The 19,506-nt window shown below is 40.6% G+C and overlaps 1 protein-coding gene across 8 annotated transcripts in view; it reads right to left on the reverse strand.

Moving 5' to 3' along the window:
* Positions 1-19,506, reverse strand: part of ASAP1 (ArfGAP with SH3 domain, ankyrin repeat and PH domain 1) — a 246,538-nt gene that overhangs the window by 50,204 nt on the left and 176,828 nt on the right. For all 8 annotated transcript variants that reach the window (XM_053243643.1, XM_053243642.1, XM_053243637.1 and 5 more), the window contains 2 exons: positions 17,601-17,701; positions 14,531-14,600 (listed from right to left, as the gene is read on the reverse strand). In XM_053243643.1, coding sequence (XP_053099618.1) covers positions 14,531-14,600; positions 17,601-17,701 — 171 coding nt within the window. The remainder of the gene's footprint in view (positions 1-14,530; positions 14,601-17,600; positions 17,702-19,506) is intronic.

Below are 19,506 nucleotides of genomic sequence, written 5' to 3' on the forward strand. Positions count from 1 at the left end.
AAGAAGAGGAGGCTGTGGCAACAGCGGACCAGCTTGTCCACTGGGAGGAGGGGCCGCTGCCTGGAGGGGCAATCTGATATACAGAATTACTTAATTGTTTAAATACACATTATATGTGAAGAACTGTAATTAAATGCAAACAGTCTTTTTCGCTCCTTCCAGGGAGTGAGAGAGAAGAGAACAGAAGCAACTGATAAGAAAAGGGTTAAGCACCCCTCTCTTCCACTGCATCTCTGCTTCAGTCTTTTTTTGGGGGGGGGGGGGAGTGTGGTTAGGCACTCCATAGCACATCATAAGCAATTTTCAAAAAATCTGCACAGCAGAAGCGACGAAACATATGAAATCAGCTCCATGTATGCATCGCTGGAATGTATGGAAGAGAAAAATTCTTTCATTGCCCATGATCCTATTGCCAAATCCTGAATATAACTTAGCTGTAATTTGGTAACATTTTCAGAATACCGAGAAGCTCAACGTTCCTCTTGTGCTCGGGCTGGGAAGGCAAACTGAACACAAGGGGGCAATGTCTACTAAAGGTAGAGGGAATCTTACTATGCCTGCAATCTTGTCCAATGACTCTGGGACACATTTTTCCTCATAGCAACTGATACATGCCCACATTCACTCTTTACTCTGTTTTTCCAAGGCAAGATATTTCTGCTATCTCTATAGTTAAATGGGGGGAAACTACAGAATGGGATGACAAGCATGTAGTAACTGGTACTCATAGTTATAGTCTTGTATAAGGAAGTTAAGCATACAGAATTCTAGCTGCTGCAAGTATAGATTACATAATGTCATGTGACAAGTATAATCACTAAAATTAACCTTTTAAAACTGCTTCTGAATGAAAATGTTTACCCAGGCTATGCATTTAATTGACTAGGAAAAGCTACCTGTGATCCTTAAAATACAGAGGAGGAAAAAATAGCAGGGCACTCCTTCTCTCTTCATGCTGTCACAAAAATCACCAGCTTTCCTCTGTCAAATATCTTGATGGATTGTGGATTTGATTTTGCTTTTCCGTGTGACTCCGTACATTCCTCATAAAATTAATCCCATTGACAACAGATTGATTTGCTAATCTACCTAGACAAAACTACAGTATAATCCCACACACCAAAAACATTCAATTCTTTGTGGAAATGATCCATCTTTTTGTGGATCTAGGCACACTGCCGATCCCTTCATCTAATATTGTGAAGAGGAGAATCTATTTGTGCCAACTCATCTTTGGAAAGTTTGCTAGCCATGTACCAATGAGTGATGAACTGGCAGGCTACTGAAACCTCAACGCTAAACATGCCATCTTCAAGTATTCTGCACTGGTTTCAACAGATCTAAATAATACTTAATGGGCAGGATTCAAACTAAGTTAATCATAGCTAAGCACTATTGAAATAAACAAGACAAGTTAATCATGATTACCAAGTCCTATTAATTTTATTTGGCCTGTATCCCAAAGTCTTTAGAACTAGAGTGGAAGGCTAGAGTGGAAACAGATTCTGTTTCCAGTTATCCCCAGGTTCAATGCAGGTCAGAACATTCTTTTAATCTAGGGCCCACATTTATTTTATTTATATTTTGTCCTTCACTAATGATCCCAAGGCAGATCAAGTAACAAAAGTAATAAAATTAACACACATGAATACATCATACAAATACACAATTTGAACAATAATAAAAACAATCATATAATTTAAAAAATCAAGACGACCAGAAAAAATTCCAACAGCAGAAACCATTTCTCACTAGTTACAGAGGCAAGACAAGAACAAGTAGGTCCCTTCCCTTGCAAAAGATCTTAATGGGTGAGCCAAATCATGTAGCATGAGGCGGTCCCTAATCTATCCAGAGCACAAAATACAGAGAACTTTAAAAAGGTAACCAGCACCTTCAAGTGAACACAAATAAGGAGTCCACATAGTTTATTGAAGATTGGTGTTATGTGCTTCAATCAAGAGACCCCTTTAACAACCCTGCTGCCGCATTTTGAACTACTGAGAGTTTCTGCATACTTTTCAAGGGCAACCCCATGTAGAGCACATTACAGTAGTCTAATCGAGGGCGACAGTGGCAAAATCTGCTTTCTCAGGCAAGGACTACAGTTGGCCCAGAAGCTGAAGCACTTGTATAAAGGCACTCCTGGCCATGGCTGCCCCCTGGTCCTCCAGAAGCAAAGCTGGGTCCATAAGCCTCCCAAGCTGTACAACCATTTCTTCAGAGGGAGTGCAACCCCATGGAAAACAGGCTGAATCCCTGTTCCCCAATCAGGTCCCCTACAAGTTAGCTTGACCACAAGCTAGCACCTCCATCTTGTTGGAATTCAGTTTCCCTCTGTTATATAAATCTGTATCACCTAATAGCTGGAAATTAAAGTTCTGTTTCTGCATATGGAAACAGGTTTCTTCCTGAAGAGTGGACATTTTCCTTGAGCAAACTGTTGATACAAGTAGTTTGTGAATAAAGCTGCATTAAAACTCCCCATCTGCATGTAGGCACATGAATCCTTGCACAAGCCATATACCCATTTCAGCTAGTTATGCATTCAGCTTGTGCCAGATCATAAGCATTTACATGCAGAATTGTGCAAGCAGTATTTATTCTTCTGCTTGTCATTCTCTAGATCTCAACCAACAAACACTTTGTTTTAGGCTTTACAGAGGTTATTTTCCACACATGTTTCAGTGAATCACTGCCAGTGGACAAGTCCAAGGAAAATCAAAATAATGGATATACACTTCTGAGGAGAAAGGACATTGTAGTTTCCAGGCGAAAAACATCACATATAAACAAAGCCTGAGATATTTTTTTACAAATAACATTTTTCCTTCCAGTATTTCCCTGGGCTCATTTAAGAAATGTCATGCTGGACTCAGTCAAATGACTTACTGATGTCACAGTATTACACGGCATAAGACCTTGCCAAAGGAGGAAATTAGGGTAATGTAGCACAATCCAGTTTTTGACAAGTCCATGCTGACTTTTAGTTTGCTCCACTGGTCTTCAAGCATTCTTACCATTAAAAACAGTAAGAATTTAAATGAAATTTAAATAAAATAAAATAAGCTTATAGGATGCTGGCAACTCCAAGGTGAAGCAGAGTGCACAGAAAAGGGGAAAGAAAATTAAGAGAAGAGTTGATAGAAGATAGGAAGAGAATTACAATACTGGTTCTCATGACAACACATCAGGCAAGATAAGGAATGCAAACTGTAGTGACCAGCCAGGCTTCCCCTAAAGAGTTACCCGAAAGTGAACCCTGTCCTGATGGACAGGCTGGTGAATTCCAGGGCTCAGCTAATCAGTATACCTGGTGGGTGGGACTTCAGAGAGCAGTTGGGAGGAAGAGAAGGTTCCTTTGTAAGAAGAAGCAGACTGGGGATGGGAGCAGGACATGTGGCCATGGAGTTTGGCTGCAGAAGGATGGTTGCAGACCTTGGAAGATAGGACTGCAGGGGCTTGATTCTCAACCAGAGTTTTGGCGAGTTCAAGACAAAGAAAGCCAGGGCTTTGGGAAGTTTAGTCTAGGGAAAGTTTGTTTAGTCAGTTTTTGCATTAGACTTTCTATTTCTTTTGTGTGTGTTTTGTATATCCCTGATACTGGTCTAGTATTGTTTATCTGCAACGTAACTAAACGAAGAAACACTAGCCTTCGCCCATCCAGCCAGGGCACTGTAAAAGACTCTAAGTTTTAATTGTGATTTTGTATTTTCCCACATGCCTGTTACTTGCAAATGGGTAACCACGATTTTAAATTGTGGTCCCAACTTCATCAGGGGAGCTTTTTGAAGTATTCTTGTAACTTACTGAGTATTTTTACCTGTAACTAAAAGCTGGGAAAGCCTCAGACGGAAGCAGTCTGTGGCATTTGAATAAAACTTTTTCTTTTTGTTCTTTTCTTTTACAAGCCTCATCCGAGTGGCTTTTTAACTCAGGAGAAGAGAGGACTAAAAGAGGGCTTTTTTTCCAGTGCAACACAAGCTTCAGTTGGTCAATGGCTATCAGTTTTCTCCACATGCGTAGGCTTGCAAGTGGAAGGTTTTTTGTACTTTTCAAATAGCAAAAGAAAGTGTTTCCCCTGGCATTTCCACCCCAAGCCCAGGGAGGTTTAAGCTCTGTAATAGAGAGGGGTGATGGTGGCAGCCCTCAGTACCTACCAAAAAGTACAGAAAAGTTTTAGGAGTAGCATTTGCCAGAGGGCTCAGCAGGGATGATTCAGGATTTTTCCTTCCCTTCACCGTGAGCTTGCTTTGAGAGAAAGGCTATAATCCGTTACACAAACATACTTTGAAATGCTGTGTTAAGTGTCAAGTATCATTCCTTTTGACAATCAAGTCAGTAGCCCTGTGCCATCTGGTTTAGAAGCAAAAAACACAGTCACTAACCGTGTCAAGTATCATTCCTTTTGACAATCAAGTCAGTAGCCCTGTACCATCTGGTTTAGAAGCAAAAAACACAGTCACTAACCGACATAGCAGAGGTTTCTTTATACCCGGAGGTTTCCCAGATAGCAGGCTTTCCCGCAATTTCGATTATGCCCCAGAAAACTGACACAAAAAGTGGATTTTTTTTTTTACCCCAGACATAGATCATGTCTTCACTTCAATGCACAATGAAAAACCTGGATTGTGTGAGAAGTTGTAGCATATTAGGAGCCCCTGGTGGCGCAGTGGTAAAACTGCCACCCTGTAACCAGAAGGTTACAAGTTCGATCCTGACCAGGGGCTCAAGGTTGAATCAGCCTTCCATCCTTCCGAGGTTGGTAAAATGAGTACCCAGAAATGTTGGGGGCAATATGCTAAATCATTGTAAACCGCTTAGAGAGCTCCGGCTATAGAGCGGTATATAAATGTAAGTGCTATTGCTATATTAAAGCCTTTGTCTCACAGCAAGCTCACGTGGAGGGAAATAAATGCTGAATCATCCCTGGTTGAGCTGCTTGGCTAGGCTTCTCCTAAAACTATTCTGTATTATTGGTAGGTTCAGAATGCTGCCGCCACCACCCTTCTTATCGACAGAGCTTAAACCTCTCTGGGCTTGGGGTGAAAATCCCAGGGAAAACACTCTTTAGTTTGTTATTGGATAAGTACAAAAATCTTCCATGTGCAAGCCTACATGTGGTGAGAAAACTGATAGCTGCTGAACGTTTGAGTATGTGTTTGCACCAGAGAACCCCACCTTCAGCCCCCCGTTCCCTGAGTTAAAAATAAACTCGGAGAGGCTTGTAAAAAGAAAAGAACTAAAAAAAACCCCAATTTTATTCAATTACTACAAACTGCTTCCATCTGAGGCTTTTAAATACAGCTAAAAGTACTTAAAAGGTAAAGTTGTGCCGTCAAGTTGGTGTCAGCTCCTGCCAACCACAGAGCCCCATGGTTGTCTTTGGTAGGAGGAGATTACCATTGCCATCTCCTGTGCAGCATGAGACGATGCCTTTCAGCATCTTCCTATATCGCTGCTGCCCGATATAGTGTTTCCCATAGTCTGGGAAACACACCGGGGGGAATTCGAACCAGCAACCTCTTGCTCCCCAGGCAAGTTACTTCCCCGCTGCGCCATTAGGTGATTTAAAAATACTTAGAAGATTACAAAAAATAGGTTGTCTTAATGCACGCATAAATGTTTATAGAGTCTTTTGCAACGCCCTAAGTAGGATGCGCGTAGGCTAGTGTTTATTATTTTAATTACGTTACAGGTAAACAATAACAGAACAGTATCAGGAATATGCAAAAGCACACATACCAAAGAAATATAATTTCTCTAATGCAAACTCTGACTAAACAAACTTTCCTCTAGACGAAACTTCTCTTTTCCTTGAATTCAAACTCCTGATAATCCAAGGTGCCCTCCTATCTTTCAAGGATCTGCAGAGTTATTTTCCTGCAGCCAACCTCCATGGCTGCACGTCCTCCTGTGCACCTCCCACCTAGCCTCTTTCTCTAAAAAAGAACTCCCTTCTTCCTGGCAACAGCGCTCTAGGTCCCATCCATCTGGTGTGCTGATTGGCTGAACCCTGGAATTCACCAGCCTGTCAGTCAAGACGAAGCTCCCTTCCTGTTAACTCTTTAGGGTGAGGGGAGGCTGGTCACTACAGAAGTGCTCCCCAAAATCTTGCATGGACTTCAGTGTGAATCTGGCTGATGTGAGAAGACATACCCTCCTGGGATAAATTTGTGAGGCACTTTCAGGATAAAATCATTCATATCTGCATGAAGTTTGAGGCCATGTCTCAGGATGATCTCATGGAGGTATCCAGAGAACTGTCTGGTTCAGTTGCTATGGATCAATTTCAATTACTGCGGTCTGAGGATGTGGACAGGCTGCTTGTAGGGGTCTGGCCAACTGCCCATCATGGCTGATACGACCTAGTCGAAGGGTTATAGCCGGGTGGGCTGAGGGAGTGGTTAAGGACTTGTTGTGGGAGGGGGGTGTTCCACCAGCTCTTTAAAAGGGGGTGATGCAGCCCCTCCTTAAGAGATCCTCCCCAGACCTGGAAGCATTGAGTAACTATCGCCCAATTGCAAATATTATTTGGCAAGGTACTGGAGAAGGTGATGGAGACTCAGCTTCAGGCATACTTGTAGGAAGCTGATTATTTTGATCCATTCCAGTCCGGCTTCAGGCCTGGTCACAGCACCGAAATGGCCTTGGTCACCCTGGTTGATTACTTTTACCAGGAGAGGAAGAGGGGCAGTGCTACCCTGCTGATTCTCCTCAATCTCTTGGCGGCTTTTGATACTGTTGACCATGGTATCCTTTTGGAAAGGCTTCAGGAGTTGGAGGCACTGCATTGCGGTAGTTTTGCTCCTATCTCCAGGGTCAAAGAGTTGCCATGGGGCAATTTTGTTCGGCTCCCTGGGAGTTGACCTGTGAGGTTTCCTCAGGGGTTGATCTGATCCCCTATGCTCTTTAACATCTATATGAAGCTGCTGGGAGAGGTCATCAGGAAGTGTGGTGCCACCAGTATGCTGATGACACCCAGCTCTATCTCTCTATTCCATTTCAATCAGAAGAGGTGGTTGAGGTGCTTGACTGTTACCTGGAGGCGGACCAATAAATTGCAACTGAATCCAGATAAGATGGAGGTGCTGTGTGTCAGAGACTCTTGAATCCATGAAGTGAAGAGACATCCTGTTCTTAAGGGGGTGGTAGTACCCCAGAAGGAACAGGTGCATAGCTTGGATGTACTCCTGGATTCATTGCTATCAGCCCCAGGTGGCAACAGTGGCCAGGAGTGCCTATTTTCGACTTAGGCTTGTCCACCAACTACGGCCCTTTCTGTACAGAGATAGTCCCTAGGTTGTGGAATGCCCTTTCCTCTGAGGTGCACCAAACTCTGACATTGTGCATATTCAGGAGAAGAGTGAAGATGCACCTCTTTACCCTGGCCTTTGACTAGAGATGTAGTGGTTCTTCCCCTCTCAGGCACTGTATTTTACACTGTATATTTGATTTTAAGATGCTGAATTTTAATTGTTTTATATTGGTTTTATTGTAACCTGCTCTGAGACCTTTGGGTACAGGGCAGGCTAGAAATGTAAATAAATAAGTAAGTAAGTAAGTTCTGATGGAGAAAAGAACTAAAAGCCCTGTCTGTGAATGCTCCTGGGGGAACTCTGAGGTACACAGACTTACATGCCTGCTGAAAATTGCCATTCAAAAAGGGGAGGGGGGGGAATGCCATTCAAAAAGGGGAGAAAATTCTCTAAAAATCAACAGGAGGGGGTACAGTTTGATTGCACACTTGTGCTACTATGGAACCCTGGGAACATAAGGGCAGAGGACAAGGGCAAGCCCACATTTTGCTCCATGCCTGTGATATATCTCCTAGCTTGCAAGTCCTCAGAGCCAAGAGAGGAGTGGAAAATATCCTTCACTGGCACCCACACTCTAAGAGTCTTGGAAATCATGCATACTATCCCCTGAGGGTTCAGAGGAAAGGCAAGGAAATATTCTACTACTACTACTACTACTATGGATATTTATATACTGCTCTTCAACCAAAGTTCTCAAAGCAGTTTACATACATAAATAATATGGTCCCCTGTCTCCAAAGGGCTCACAATCTAAAAAGAAAAATAAGGCAGATACCAACAACAGCCACTGGAGGGATGCTGTGTTGGGGGTGGGATAGCACCAGTTGCTCTTCCCCTGCTAAATAAAAGAGAATCACCACTTTAAAAGGTGTCTCTTGAGGTAGTGCCCATGTGACAAAAGCCTTGCAAAGCAGGAAAACAAACCCGTCTTGCAAGCCTGTCCAGCATTAGTGCCAGGTAAAGCATACAGGTGAAACTCGGAAAATTAGAATATCGTGCAAAAGTCCATTAATTTCAGTAATGCAAATTAAAAGGTGAAACTGATATATGAGACAGATGCATTACATGCAAAGCGAGATAAGTCAAGCCTTAATTTGTTATAATTGTGATGATCATGGCGTACAGCTCATGAAAACCCCAAATCCACAATCCCAGAAAATAAGAATATTACATGGAACCAAGAAGACAAGGATTGAAGGATAGAACAATATCGGACCTCTGAAAAGTATACAGTGTACTGTGCTTGATTGGCCAGCAAACTCGCCTGACCTGACCCCATAGAGAATCTATGGGGCATTGCCAAGAGAAGGATGAGAGACATGAGACCAAACAATGCAGAAGAGCTGAAGGCCGCTAATGAAGCATCCTGGTCTTCCATAACACCTCATCAGTGCCACAGGCTGATAGCATCCATGCTACATCGCATTGAGGCAGTAATTGCTGCAAAAGGGGCCCAAACCAAGTACTGAATACATATGCATGCTTATACTTTTCAGAGGTCCGATATTGTTCTATTCTACAATCTTTGTCTTCTTGGTTCCATGAAATATTCTAATTTTCTGGGATTGTGGATTTGGGGTTTTCATGAGCTGTACGCCATGATCATCACAATTATAACAAATTAAGGCTTGACTTATCTCGCTTTGCATGTAATGCGTCTGTCTCATATATCAGTTTCACCTTTTAATTTGCATTACTGAAATTAATGGACTTTTGCACGATATTCTAATTTTCCGAGTTTCACCTGTATTTAGTTGATACTGGGGCTAAGCTAAGCATGTAATATGGCCCTAATTCACCCCTCCACAGTTAAATTCAATGTGCAAAAGGAGGCTGCTTACTTAGCTCAAAGCCCAGAACTGCATTTAAATATTGTCTTGGGGCTGTAGAAATTGAATAAATAGCAAGCAGCTATCATACCACTGAAGCAGAGAGCTACAGCCCCATAAGGAAATTGTCCTATAGCTCTGAGGTTGTGGCTAAGTAAAAGTTCACCCACAGTTCACTGCCCAATAATTTTTTAAAAACCACTGAGAGAATACCAAACAATACAGCCCATAAGGAAGATATGGAGAAACAATCAAATCAAATGAAGTACTGTAGGGAGAAAATAGTTGAAGTGATTTAGAGAAAGAGAAAGGTTCGTATTACAGAGAAAGGTTCGTATTACAGAGAAAGGCAGTAACAAACAGAAAAACTGATCAAAACATCCATGGAAATTGGTATCATAAAGCCCATTGAGATCATCAGGAGAGGTCCGTCTGCATTTGCCACCAGCTCATCGGGTGGCTACTCAGGGACGGGCCTTCTCCGTTGCTGCCCCGAGGCTTTGGAATGCGCTCCCTAGTGAAATAAGAGCCTCCCCATCTTTGACAATTTTAAAAAAGTCTTTAAAGATGCAACCCCTTCTCTTGACTCTTGCTCAGCCTGGCTTATCTCGAGTCCAGAGTTCAAATCCCCATTCAGCCATGATACTTGCTGGGTGACTCTGGGCCAGTCACTTCTCTCTCAGCCTAACCTACTTCACAGGGTTGTTGTGAGAAGAAACTTTATGTAGTACACCACTCTGGGCTCCTTGGAGGAAGAGCGGGATATAAAATGTAACAAACAAACAAACAAACATCTCATCTGATAATTATATTATCAGAGAGGGTCTGATAAATATTATAAATGCTTATCTGCGGGAGAGCAGGATGGCTCCTTGTGAAGGAGGCTATTATTAGACCTTATTTGAAGAAACCTGCATCGGATCCCTCAGAGTTAGCTAATTACAGACCCATTTCAAATCTTCCATGGTTGGGCAAGGTGACTGAGTGGGTGGTGGCCTCTAAGCTCCAGGCAGTTTTGGATGATGCAGAGTATCTAGACCCATTTCAAACTGGCTTCCAAGTGGGCTATGAGGCTGAGACTGCCTTGGTTGGCCTGATGGATGAACTCTAATTAAATACTGACAGAGGGAGTGTGACTCTGCTGATCCTTTTGGATCTCTTGTCAGCTTTCAATACCATCCCATGGTATCCTTTTGGGTCGCATTAGTAAGGTGGGATTGGGTGGCAATGTTTTACAGTGGTTCTGTTCCTACCTCTCTGGTAGATTCCAGATGGTGTCACTTGGATACTGCTGCTCTGCAAAGCGAGAACTAAAGCGTGGTTCCACAAGGCTCCATACTGTCTCCAATGCTCTTTAACATCTACATGAAACCGTTGGGAGAGATAATCAGGAGATTTGGTGCAGGGTGTTATCAATATGCTGATGACACCCAAATTATTTCTCCATATCAACCTCATCAGGAAATGGCATAATTTCCCTAAATACCTGGCTGGAGGCAGTAATGGGCTGGATGAGGGATAATAAACTGAATCTGAATAAGAGAGGTGGTGCAGCAGGGAAATGACTTGATTAGCAAGCCAGAGGTTGCTGTTCGAATCCTTGCTGGGATGTTTCCCAGACTATGGGAAACACCTATATCAGGCAGTAGCGATATAGGAAGATGCTGAAAGGCATCGTACTGCGTGGGAGATGGCAATGGTAAACCCCTCCTGTATTCTACCAAACCACAGGGCTCTGTAGTCACCAGGAGTCAACACCAACTCAAGGGCACACTTTACCTACTGACTGTGAGCAGTCAAGACTTGAGAGATAGTTTAGACCTGCCTATTCTGGATGGGGTTACACTCCCCCTGAAAGATCAAGTACATAGCTTGGGAGTGCTCCTGGATCCAAAACTCTGATTTCGCAGTTTGAGGCAGTGGCCAGCAGCACTTTTTATCAGCTTTGGCTGATACGTCAGCTACGCCCATTTCTGGTGGTAAATAACCTTAAAAACAGTGGTGCCTATGCTGGTAACCTCCAGGCTCAACTACTGTAATGCACTTTACGTACAATGCCTTTGTACATAGTCCAGAAACTACAACTGGTACAAAATGCGGGAGCCAGACTAGTCTCTTGGACAACTCAAAGGGATCATTTAACACAGATTTTGAAACAACTGCACTGGCTGCCAATATATTTCTGAGCGAAATATCAAGTGTGGGTTATTACCTATAAAGCCTTTAATGGCTTGGGCCCAAAGTACTCAAGGATGTGTATTTTTTGTCATTAACCCAGCCACCTATTAAGATAATCTGAGGAGGTCTGGTTATAGTAGTCACCGGTTTGTTTGGTGGTGATTCAGGACCAGGCCTTCTCTGTGGCTGTCCCAGGGCTTTGGAATAAGTCCCCTGCCAAAATAAGAGCATCTCCATCTCTGACTGCTTTTAGAAAGACCCTCAACACACACCTGTGTTCTCAGACTTTTAAATGAAATTAATTTTAAACTATTTGATTGTTTTAACTTTTTATTCTGTGAAATGGTTTTAATTATTTTTTTATATAGTTTTATATTTGTTGTTTTGAATTATCTGCACCACCTAGAGATACACATATCAGGTGGTATATAAATATGATAGATAGGTAAGTAAGTAAAATAAATAAAATAATAAAAACTAGATCACACTGGAGCTCTAAACAGAGCAACAAATTCCTGGTTTCTATGTTGCTATAAGAAGAAGCTGGGTGCTGCAGCAGGGTGAGCCAGCAAGCAGCCTATGGTGTGGAGGGAGAGCTGGAAAGGGACTCTCCATGAGTTGCTTTGAAAGCTGCTACAGTCACTCAGAGGCATATGATCACATAAAGGTTTGATTTACATTGTTTAAAAATGAACATCTCAATTTATATTGTTGGGTGGTTCAAGCCACTTAAGATTTTGTTTTCTGAAGCCATTGTGTAGGACACTTGTGTTAGACAAAATGATGACCTGTTGTCTCCAGCATCCAGTTCTGTACCCCAAAAGGACAAAAGAGTCATGTGGAACCTAATTCAGATTCATGAATAATAACTCAGCTGGGTAGGTATTTATATCCTGAGTACAGAGAGAAAGAATAAACTTTTTTTTTTTTTGTAAAACCAAAGGGAGCTCACATGTCAAGTAATGCAAGAAACAGCAGCAGGGATGTACATGATTCCCTTCCCTGCCATTTCTTAATTTTGTTATTAAGCACTGAGCTCTGCCATCTCTGCCTGCTTAAAACTATTTAAAAAGTTTTTTAAAATGAGGAAAAAATATCCACACTACAAGGTAAACCTTCAAAGAAAACAAAGGGGCTCTGAACAAATTGAATGTGTACCATTTGTATTGTCTGAATCTCATTTTGTGACTGTAGGCATACATTTGCAATGGGGGGGAAATGAACCGAGTAGTCCCCCTAGCAGATGTGTCACAGTACTATACAAAGCATGAATGAATAAGGAATCAATCTTTTAATTAACAGAGGGTCCAATCAGCACGGGTCTGATCAGTTCTTTATCCTGCCTTTGGAATTCATTGTGTAACTTGTTACTAAGCATCACTTTCAGTCGTGAAAGAGAAATAAAGAACCAACATCAGAGCTTGGTCATGTACACTAGACAGGAGTGACCACCAAAAGATCTTTCAGTGTTCAGTTATGCTGGAGAGGACAAGGAAGAAGAAATGTGTCACTTTCAATTCACATCCTGGCAAAGATGAGACAAAAGCTAAAAAAACCTGGCAACTGTGTGTCCTGCTTTATTATTTGTTTTACAGTCTTAAAAGCAGTATCACAGATGGGTTTAAATGCTTAAATGGCAAAGAAAACAAGATTTTGCTATGACAAAGGAATGACAAGTTTATCTTACTTGGACATTTAAATGACCACTTGCTATTTTTACATGCCTGAAAAATCTGTCCTGATACAATTTCAAACCATCCTCTTTTCAGCCTCTAAAATTGCTAGCCTTTATAAGATTTAACATTTCCCCTTTTACATTACTTTTCCATTTGACGCATGAAAGCCAACTAGTTACATAAGACTAGAGGGATGAGACATTAACATTCAAATCATAAGCACAGAGAAAAATAGGGTAAGGAATCCATCCAAGCAACATTTAAATACAGGAATAGGGAAAACAAACAAGGTCTTATTGTTACTGAAAAACTAGCATAGAACCAGGGAAATCATTACAGGGGGAGCAGGGAGGGTTGGAGAGCCTAAAAACCTTTCAAGACCGCCCACTGGTCTGCAAGCCCCCACTGACTGACTGCTGCTCAGTCTGCTACTAGACACGATCTCTCCCTCCCTCCTACTGACAATATGAAGAGATGAAGCAACAGTAGGTTTTATCATGTTGCACATAGCTCCAGAGAAACAACTCACAAATACAACAAGTATTTATATATATGTATTTTATACCGCCCTTTTCTGAAGGGCGGTATAAAAATAGAATAAATAAAAATAATAAATAAATATACTGCTTTTCAACAAAAGTTCTCAAACGTTACATAGATATAAACAAACAAACAAACAAAATGGCTCCTTCCACAAAGGGCTCACATTCTAAAAAAAAGAAATATAAGACAGACAACAGCCACAGCCACTGGAGGGATGCTGTGCTGGGGATGGACAGAGCCAGTTGCTCTCCCCACTGCTAAATAAAGAGAATCACAACTTTAAAAAGGTGCTTCTTTGATCTGTTAGCAGGGGATTCAGCTTACCCAGCACATTATCAAGAAAAGGCAGCTGAAAGAAAAATAGTATAGAATAATGGAGAATATTTTAGTGAGAGGCAGCTGTATACCATAACTTTGGTTAATCTTAGAAGCTGAGGGAGTAGAAAACCCTCATTACATTGGAAAAGAAGTCAAACAGTATGAAGAACAGAAACTGTTCTAAAAGTTTCCCCCAATAACCCAGATTAGACTTACACAAATTCACAATTTAAACTGCTGCATTTCATGAAGGGTAAGTTAGTAATTCATTACTAGCTGATATAAATATGAAAGCTAGAAAATGTTTGTTAAAAAAATCAGTATTTTTAAACACTAATATAAAACACTAAAATAAAATTTCATACAACAGTTGTAAAACTCTGTGTTTATGGGTTATATATGTCAGTATGAATGTGTGTGGGGCATATGGGCAAGAGGGAAATTACAATTTGACAGGTTTAAATACAAAGAATTGCCTACATGCCAAAACATGTCAATTATCTTGTAGTGATAAGGTTTCAAAACACCATAGTTCAAAAGTTCAAAAATATAATAGTTTACCTAAATTTAATTTAATACATTCCACTAACAGGTAAATAGTAACTTTATCAGTACATTCACTAGAGCAGAGTTCACTTTGAGTGCAATAGAATAAATAACTACTTACGGTTGCATGTGATATTGTCAGAATACCATTTTTGACAGTGCATTTTCTTCTTTGCCAAACTTTCCTTAGCCTAAATATGAAATAAAAGGAATGTGGCATGGTGAAATTTTTTTTGGAAGATTACAGCAGCTATTAGGTATTATTACAGCACTTAAACACAGGCACCTAATGGCACAGCGGGAAAAGGACTTGACTAGCATGTCAAGAGGTTGCTGGTTCGAATCCCTGCTGGTATGTTTACCAGACTATGGGAAACACTTATATCGAGCAGCAGCAATATAGGAAAAGATGCTGAAAGGCATCATCTCATACTGAGCAGGAGATGGCAATGGTAAACCCCTCCTGTAATCTACCAAAGACAACCACAGGGCTCTGTGGTCACCAGGAGTCGACACCGACTTGACAGCACTTTACCACAACACTTAAATGCATGGCTGTCTGCAGGACCTTTTGGTGGGGGGCAAAGGCTGCAATTCTATACCCACTTACCTGGGAGTAAGCCCCATTAAATTCAACGGAACTGGCTCAACAGGGAGCAGAGACTGCCCCCTCCTCTTGACCCCCCCCCCCAATGCCCATGGTTAAATGAAAACATGACCCTCTAATTCTCTAACATGCATTAATCCATCATTCATCTTTATTACGGTCATAGACCAGCATAAAACACAGGAGGTGAGTATAATGCATAACAATACAACTTACAATAAAGATATACCAGTACAGTACTGATAATTAGTGTCCTGTAAGATAATAGCAACAGGGCTTTGTTTTGCTAATATAGGAAAGTGGAGGAAGGTATCCTCATGAGGGTTATTGCTCCTTCAATTGGTTCTGAGGCAAGGTCAAGAAAATAAGGCAAGGCTTTGTCCTCGAGAGAGGAGGTTCATCCTTGCCATTTTGAAGAATGGGTGAGATCACAGATATACTGCTCTGCTTCTGCTTTGTTAGTCTACTTTTAAATAAAGGAAGGAAAAGGAGAGACAAGAAAAGCATTTTTTCTTCTTTTTATTGATACGATAAAGTTTTTCTTGGCCATTTGACTACAAGCCACGACTTCACTCTCTAGTTCAATCAGAGTCTTCTAAGGGTTCAAAACTGAAGGGCTCTAGTGGTTCCCCCACACCAAAATGAAAACTTTAGAACAAGTGTTACCTTTTCAAGAGTCCTCTGAGGTTACTGTTACAACAGAATGGCCGAAACCTTGACTTCCCGAGCTATTTCAGATACTTCTAGAATTTGTTACAAACCCAGGTCTCTCTGGTTGATGCCCCTACTGTCCTGGTGATGAATCTCTAAAGGAAGCTGAAAACAAGCTAAATGGTTCTAATCTGTGCAAGTCCCATAAGTCTGCTGCTTCTATTTTTCTTTTTCTTTTTTTGCGGGGGGGAGGGGGAGTAAAAAGGCAATGGCAGCCTCTTCCTTACTTGCTAGAGCCTGTTGTCTGGGCAAATTATTTATTAACTGAAGTGCCTTTTCAATCATCTCACTCAAGCTAGCTAAAGTTGCTACATTTATTGCAATGTCTCCCTGGATGCTATTCAACTTGCCTCATGTGCCATGGCTGCAGGTGTCATCATACGTCATAATCTATGGCTTTAAAATTGGGCTGTAGGCTTTAAATCTAAGACAAATGCATCTTCTGTCCTATTTGAAAGTGTCAAGCTATCTGGTAAAGCCTTAAGATGAGATATTATTAGAAACTACAAAAAGAAGTCTACTGCCTATACCTAATAAAAAGCATAACAAAAAACCTTTTATGATTAATAATTTATTTTGTTCTTCCCAGGTTTGCCTTCCAGCCCAGAGACTCTAGGCCAGTAAGACAAGCCTGGGCAGAGCCACACTCTTTTCACAACCTCTCGGTTTCAGATGCCAATCCTGTTCTCCTATCAGTCCTTCAAAGTGAGAGTCTGAAACATAATAACCCTAAGTGCCCCATAGCGGAAAGACAGAAAATTTTGAAAATACTGTCTTCCCCAGATTTGTGGATGAGAAACATGGTGCTTCACAGTTACTCACTTTGACTAATGCAGAATCTCCTAAACTGTTCCTTGTCTCGCTAGAGTCAAGGAATCAGGAAAAGCATCAACTAACATTACAAGTTGTTCAATATCTATGGCCAATTGAGGCTATGAAGGAGGTGCATCCTTGAGAAGGACGGACAAAGGAAATACTTCTTCATATAGCACAAAATATGTAGAATTCATTGCTGCAAGATGTAGTGATAGCCTCTATCTTAGATGGCTTTAAAAGGAGATTAAACAAATTAATGAAGGGCAAGTCTACCAATGGGTAAGCTATCTTCAGATTCAGAGGAAGGATGCCTCTGAATACCAGATGCAGGGGAGCAACAGCGGAAGAGGGAGTATGGCTTCATTTCCTGCTTGTGGGCTTCCCCAGAGACATCTACTTGGCCATTGTGGGAAACACAATGCTGGACTTGATAGGCCTTGTCCTGATCCAGCAGGACTCTTCCTATGTTCTTATTAACCCAATTTCTTGTCATCATAATGCCAAAGCATTATGTGAAGGCCACCGATTCTGTTTGAAGAAGTACAAGTGCAAGACTGTGGATAATGAGGGACACCAATATAAAGCTCTTGAATGAATATCACATACGTATTTGGGGAAAGGGCCTTATAGATACAGCCCAGTTTTTCAGATTGTATCATCAAATGAGGCAGGTGTGCATTCTACCGTAAGGGGGGAAATGAAAGTTTATCATAACACACAGTACACTTATGCACGTACTGATTTTATTTTATTTTATTTTTTAATATTTCATTGTCTTGAACAAAGAGGAGATATCTGTTGTGCCAGATGCCAGAATCCTTCCTTCTCTTCTAGACAATCACTCTTGAGTCTAACGAGCACTTAGGAAAATTATTTCATCAATTTTAACTGAAGCAAGTTTCCCCAAAGGTTTAATGATTTTATAAGCCAAATGAAGAATGTTGGATTAGACAGGCATTTGGTTTGACCCAGAATAATTCTTTTCATCCACCATACATTTGACAGACCTGGCTGCTTCCCAACTTATCAAATATGATGGTCCTCCTAGAGTACATACCCATCGCTCTTCTTTAAGAGATAGCCCTTCTTCTCACTGCCATATTCCTTATTTCCCTGAAGCTGGTGCATGCTATATCCTCCTTGCCTGCTCTGAGAATCCTAGAAAGAAGGAAAAATATTTATACTCCTTTGTCATGTTAGTATATAGCTTATGTACTTTTATATGAAGTTTAATTCCTTAATTTACAAAATTACAATTAAAAACCATAAGGTCCTGGTTGGCATAAGACTCCTAGCTCGTTACATGGGCTTTTTGAACAGAAATAATTAAGTCATGGTTCCACAGGGTGATGAAGATTTTAAATGAAATTATACAGTATTTTAGTAAGAATAAAGATTAAAATACTTGGCAAAAATCATCATCAGAAGCAAGCAAGATACATGCAACATGACAGGTATACATCATACAGTTACCTTTGTTATTATTCTAGATTTACCACTTGGTTTAGCTCATGATTTCAAACAGCATGGGATGAAATCCAGTATATACATGTGTGAACATCTGTGTTTGTCTGCCAGCATACATACATACTTTAGTTATACACATACAGACACACACCATGATGAAAGAATGCACTGACTAAAAGACCTGTAAATTCACTATGAAAAGAAATGATTCATTAAAGCATTGACTTACTCTCCTAGACTTCGATCAGGAAAGGCAAAGGCAACATAGGGGAAAAAAAGTAGAACATTTTAAGACAGCATGATTTGTTAAAGGAATTTTCAGGTGCATTGGCTAGCAATGGTGAATAATGAGTAACTATTTCACTGCATAAAGCCTTGTGATGAAACTGATGCTTTGCAACTTTATTTGCTCATCCATGCATGCAGAGGATAAAAACTGGATTGGATACAGTCGGCAGATTTTAAATTTTAAAACAATTATTTAAATCAGATGTTTGATTTTTAAATTTTTATTTTTTAAAAAAACTGATTTAAATCCAGACTTAATGCAAAAAAATAATTTCTTGAAATTAGCTTAGGAACTAATGAACAGCTCCTTTCATTAGTTCTAAACAGAAAGAACAGCAGGGAAAACATCTTTGTCAGTCTTTCATGTACTTATATATGACCTGATATGGGGGAGCAAGGAACTGGCACGTCACCACAGAAGCCATCAGCTGATCCCTTTGAGTCACCTTTTATTCCCATTTAATGCAGAGTAGCAATCTGATCTTTGCACTTGGCTCAGTCAGTGGCTTGCATGTTGCACACTATTAGCTGATCTGGCCGTACTGCTATGGGCTCTTGGTGGATCCACTCATGCTCACAGCACAGCCCCATTGGTTTGGGATATTTGTACAAGAGCACATAAAGTTCAAATAGCTGTTATGCAAATACCTCAAACTGCTGAGACTTTACTGAGAGTTTGCAGCAGCACACACAGATTGACTCCACCATCCTAATGCCTTACATGTGGATCATTATTCTAATTATAAATATTTATAGCTCTACCTAAATAAAAATATTGACATTCAATTTCATCTTAAGAAGAATATTGCCCTACAACTACCATCAGCCCCTGCTGGTGAGAAAGAGCAGGGCACAGCTGTTATGTGACAAAAGGTTGTGAATTTAAGTTGCTTAAAAATAACAATATATTGTACATAATTTTTTAAAATAGTAGAAATAGTACGTCTAATATTTAAAACATTTGTAATGTACTATCTGAGGTTGTATAAAAGGCTCTATTCAGTTTTAAATCCATATATTTTTATATGGATTTAACCATATAAAACAACTAATCAGTGTACACTTTCATTTAGGAAATATCTAAAATGCATGGCATTTAAAAAAATTGAATTGATTTAAAATTCGCCTTTCTTTCTTGGTGATTTAAATCAATCCACCCTGGTTCTTAAGGTAGCAAGACAGCTGAGCTGAACAATATTCAAGACATC

This window comes from Hemicordylus capensis, chromosome 4 (assembly GCF_027244095.1).
Source record: "Hemicordylus capensis ecotype Gifberg chromosome 4, rHemCap1.1.pri, whole genome shotgun sequence".
Taxonomy (NCBI): Eukaryota; Metazoa; Chordata; class Lepidosauria; order Squamata; family Cordylidae; genus Hemicordylus; species Hemicordylus capensis.